Source organism: Vollenhovia emeryi, unplaced genomic scaffold (genome assembly GCF_000949405.1).
Source record: "Vollenhovia emeryi isolate VEMERY1.0 unplaced genomic scaffold, V.emery_V1.0 DF942233.1, whole genome shotgun sequence".
In the NCBI taxonomy this organism is placed as follows: Eukaryota; Metazoa; Arthropoda; class Insecta; order Hymenoptera; family Formicidae; genus Vollenhovia; species Vollenhovia emeryi.
The window spans coordinates 385-4,020 of NW_011964133.1; the positions used below are offsets into that span (position 1 = coordinate 385).

General features: G+C 34.7%; 1 protein-coding gene and 1 pseudogene across 3 annotated transcripts; one reads left to right on the top strand and one right to left on the bottom strand.

Moving 5' to 3' along the window:
• The first annotated feature begins 263 nt into the window (after positions 1–263).
• Positions 264–1,916, top strand: LOC105569608 (annotated as a pseudogene).
• A 6-nt stretch (positions 1,917–1,922) lies between these two features.
• LOC105569614 lies at positions 1,923–3,611 on the bottom strand. Of its 3 annotated transcripts, none has more exons than XM_012026236.1 (7): positions 3,544–3,611; positions 3,410–3,471; positions 3,167–3,299; positions 2,829–3,035; positions 2,503–2,671; positions 2,319–2,434; positions 1,923–2,204 (listed from the first exon to the last, which is right to left on the bottom strand). In XM_012026236.1, exons 2-7 carry the CDS (start codon positions 3,455–3,457, stop codon positions 1,969–1,971), a joined length of 909 nt encoding a protein of 302 aa, XP_011881626.1. In that variant the 5' UTR covers positions 3,458–3,471; positions 3,544–3,611; the 3' UTR covers positions 1,923–1,968. The 3 variants fall into 3 exon arrangements, with proteins under 3 accessions (XP_011881626.1, XP_011881607.1, XP_011881617.1); XM_012026217.1 differs by having other exon boundaries at positions 2,829–3,089; XM_012026227.1 differs by having other exon boundaries at positions 2,829–3,089; positions 3,554–3,582.
• Positions 3,612–3,636: the final 25 nt, after the last annotated feature.

The window sequence follows — 3,636 nt, forward strand, 5'->3', positions numbered from 1 at the left end:
GTTTACCCCCACTCCATCGCAACACAAGTCAGCTTTGCTTTAGCCAGTGAACTCTATACATACTGGAATGAGCGATCTATTGTTCTGGCTGTTGCCGAGAGAGAGGTGCGTTTGGGTGAATCCTTGTCTCCTTCTAGTACTACCTGATTGGATAGTCGCACATAAATGACGAGAAGAAGGGCGTCATTTATATGCGATTATCCAATCAGGTAGTACTAGAAGGAGACAAGGATTCACCCAACGCACCTCTCTCTCGGCAACAGCCAGAACTAGAGATCACTCATTCCAGTATGTATAGAGTTCACTGGCTTTAGCTAACGCTAAAGGCCTCCTGCCTTTTCATGGAGCGTATTCTTCGCTGCTTTGAGGTTGTGTTTCAGTGAAGTTGAATTCCTAGCTTTCGCTGGCTTTCTAGTTTTGTTTATAGTGGAGTACAAATAATAAAATGGATGAAGAAAGTGGATTAGCAATTGCAATTGCAGAAATACAAAAACGACGTACAGCCGCGGCTGTTGTGATGCATTTGCAGAAAAAAAGAAAATATAAGGAAAAAAGCATTGAGTAGTACCAATTTTTAAAAACCGTGACCGAAACAGTTTCTTCTTTGCGTCAGTGCCAAAATTATTGTTAGAGGACATACGATTCTCTAATTATTTCCGAATGACTGCAACTCAGTTGGAGGAATTATTATGTCTAATTGGACCACAAATACAGAAGCAGGACTTTCTTCGACAATCTATCTCACCTTCTGAAAGATTGACATTAACATTGAGGTATGTTTGCTTTTGTATGTATATATGTATTAATAATATTATATGACAAAATCTTTAAATGAATATATAATATGTATATTATATAACATAAAATTGTACATATGAAATTGTAGATATCTTGCTTCTGGGGATTCCATGACGTCGATATCATATCAATATCTTGTGGGATTGACAACATCGTGTAACATTATCCACGAAACGTGTGAAGTAATTTGGAATTGTTTATGTCCTTTGGTTCTTCCAGGTCGTCTAATAGAAAAAGACTGGTTGGATATTGCCAAAGATTACGAAGAAAAATGGAATTTCGTTCATTGTATTGGATCCATTGATGACAAGCATATATGTCATCATTCAGGTATGTAAAATCACATTAACAGTATTTACCAAGAAAACCGCAAAAAAATATCAAAATTCGGAAAAGGCCCTATTCTGTAGAATTACCTAATTTTCTTTTAGTGTCCTAGCAATGCTGGCTCCACATATTTTAATTATAAACGCAGTCACAGCATAGTTTTAATGGCTATTTGCGATGCAAAGTACATATTTCGCTTCGTGGATATCGGAGCATACGGACGACAGAGCGATGGTGGAATTTTTAGAAATTGTGCTATAGGTAAAGCGTTCGATGAAGGCCGGATGAATATTCCGCAGCCATCAGCAGTTGGAGCAGGAGGAACTATTTTACCATACTGCCTTGTAGGAGATGAAGCTTTCCCGTTAAAACGTACTTGCTTCGTCCATATCCTGGAAGAGGTGGTCTTACACCAGAACGAGATATTTTTAATTATCGTTTGAGCCGTGCGAGACGAGTCGTAGAAAATGCATTTGGCATATTAGCCAGTCGATGGCGAATATATAGAAAACCAATTATCGCTAGTACTAAAAACGCAAAATTAATGATTCAGGCAACTATTTGTCTCCATAACTGGCTTCGTCTACAAGACAAGGATGATATAAACGCAAATGTATCTTTAACAGATATCGATAGTATGGAAGATGGACGTGCATTCAAAAATATTTCAAACTGTGGGTCTAACATGAGTGCTAAAAAATGTGTGAAAATTCGAGATGAATTTTGTCATTATTTTAATAATGATGGGGCCGTACCGTGGCAAAATGATAGAAATAAATAATAAAGTTATATTTCTTGTTTTTCTTAATAAACTTAATTTTATTTCTTATCTATAATGTTTTATTATAAATGCTTTTTCTTTGCAGTATTGAGAACTTGCAATAGTTGTATCATTACTTCATCGACATCCTGAGGATCAATTTCTCGCAGTTGGGCAGCTATAAGATTGGCAAATGACATTATTTTATCAGGTGGTGACGAACTAGGCAATTTAACAGTCACTGGTTGATTAAGAGCATTAGCAATTCGATCAATGGCTGCATTATCAGAAATACTCGTACTCCGACGTTTACTACCACCTACAATTAAATTCTAATTTGTAGTCATCGTCAAAAGTTGATTTTTGTTAAAATTCTCAAAACTATACAGCAAATGTATGATAAGAATAGAAATAAGTAAAAAGATTAACTTACGCGATCCACGACCACTGCTGCTGTTGTCATCACACAAAATACTATTTCTACTATCATCATCATAATCTTCATGGAGTTCTTCATTGCTTTCAAATCTCGGAATATTAGTTGCAGTTCTGTAATTAAAATATTTCTATACACTGCTACATTGAGACATATTTATATGCGTGAAATTTATCCATACTTGCTTGTAAGTTGCACATCACTAAGAAACTGCATTCTATCAAAGTGTACCCATTTATTTGTCTGTGACGTCGCTGCTGAGCCACTCGGACGATATTGCTTATTTTGTTGTATTCTAAAAGAATCACACAATGATTTCCATTTCTTTTTAACGGTTGCAATGTCCATATCTACAAAGGGCAAAATACGTTCAGATACAGTAGTGAATTTTATACTTAAATTATTAACGTAGATTAAAGTAAATGTAGAATATAGTATACTATATTCTACATAAATAAATAGTGATAATCTACATTAATAATTATAATTATTAGTGTAGAATGTTACTATTTATTGATGCAGAAACTTCTTCCCAGAGCTTTTTTTTTATTTGAATTCTTCGTTCGGCAAGAGGAAGCTTAAAGTTCCACAGCGCAGGACGCTTATGAATTTCATCAATAAGCTGTTCTTCCTGTACATGTTTTTCATTATGCCAAGTTTCAATAGTCTTCTTAATCTTCTTAGAAACCTGTTTCTCTATTTCATCCATCTCTTCTGAATCATCAACCAAACTCATGTGTGAATCATCAACCAAACTTTGTTCGTCATCTATACATTACAGTCATCCATGTTATTTACAAAATATGTCTTATATGATAAAATATATATAAAATGTCACTAGTTACCGTTCTGATTTTGAGGATGAAAGATTAAATTTTCATCCACATAAAAAAATTCATATCCTCTCAGACAAGGATGATTGCATATTTCCTCCTCCACTACTTTTGATTTACACACACTACATGTGTGCAGCATTTCCTACAACATGTATATTATCAATTAATATATTAATTTAAAATACATATTATAATTATCGGAAATAAAGAACAACTTAACCTACAAGTATACTTAATTATTATAATACTAACTTTGTCTATATTTTTTGGTGATGCGTATTTCTCGCTTCTTCCAGCCATAATGTATTCTGAAACTGAAACACACTGGTTAGATTAGGAATTCACAGCTTCGCTAAAAGTTCGATAAATCCAACTTTGAGCGTTACCTTCGCTCACCTTCGCTGTATCGTTACTTTGGTAGAGTGGGGGTAAACGCTAGCTTTAGCTTCGCTCCGTGAAATGGCAGCTTTACAACTTAC